The sequence below is a fragment of the Morone saxatilis genome, unplaced genomic scaffold (assembly GCF_004916995.1).
Source record: "Morone saxatilis isolate NCDOM2014 unplaced genomic scaffold, NCSU_SB_2.0 Contig0, whole genome shotgun sequence".
Lineage (NCBI taxonomy): Eukaryota > Metazoa > Chordata > Actinopteri > Moronidae > Morone > Morone saxatilis.
In genome coordinates, this window is record NW_023339650.1 from 17,054,510 (window position 1) to 17,054,793 (window position 284).

Below are 284 nucleotides of genomic sequence, written 5' to 3' on the forward strand. Positions count from 1 at the left end.
GTTTGTTTTGCATCAAGACTCACATTGGGGGAGATGAAGTGGAAAGAGATAGAGGGAATCCCAGAGAAGGCCAGGAAGGGATAGGCAGGATCGTCCATTGACATTGGTCTCAGTCTGCACACATTGTGATGTTAAGTTACTGAACATAGCAATTAGCAGCAAAAAGTCAAACAACTCATACAAAAAAAATGAAACTTCAAAAATCTGCATTTGGGAATTTAAGCTTTTTACAGAATTTAAATTTCTTAAATTAAGGCATCTGTAAACATGGCTTTACATACTAG

The 284-nt window shown here is 37.0% G+C and overlaps 1 protein-coding gene across 1 annotated transcript in view; it reads right to left on the minus strand.

Annotated features, from left to right (window-relative positions):
• tfr1b (transferrin receptor 1b) overlaps positions 1-284 on the minus strand; it is a 13,321-nt gene that overhangs the window by 8,225 nt on the left and 4,812 nt on the right. Inside the window, exon 13 of the mRNA XM_035657099.1 lies at positions 24-127. Within this exon, the coding sequence (XP_035512992.1) occupies positions 24-127 (104 nt within the window). The remainder of the gene's footprint in view (positions 1-23; positions 128-284) is intronic.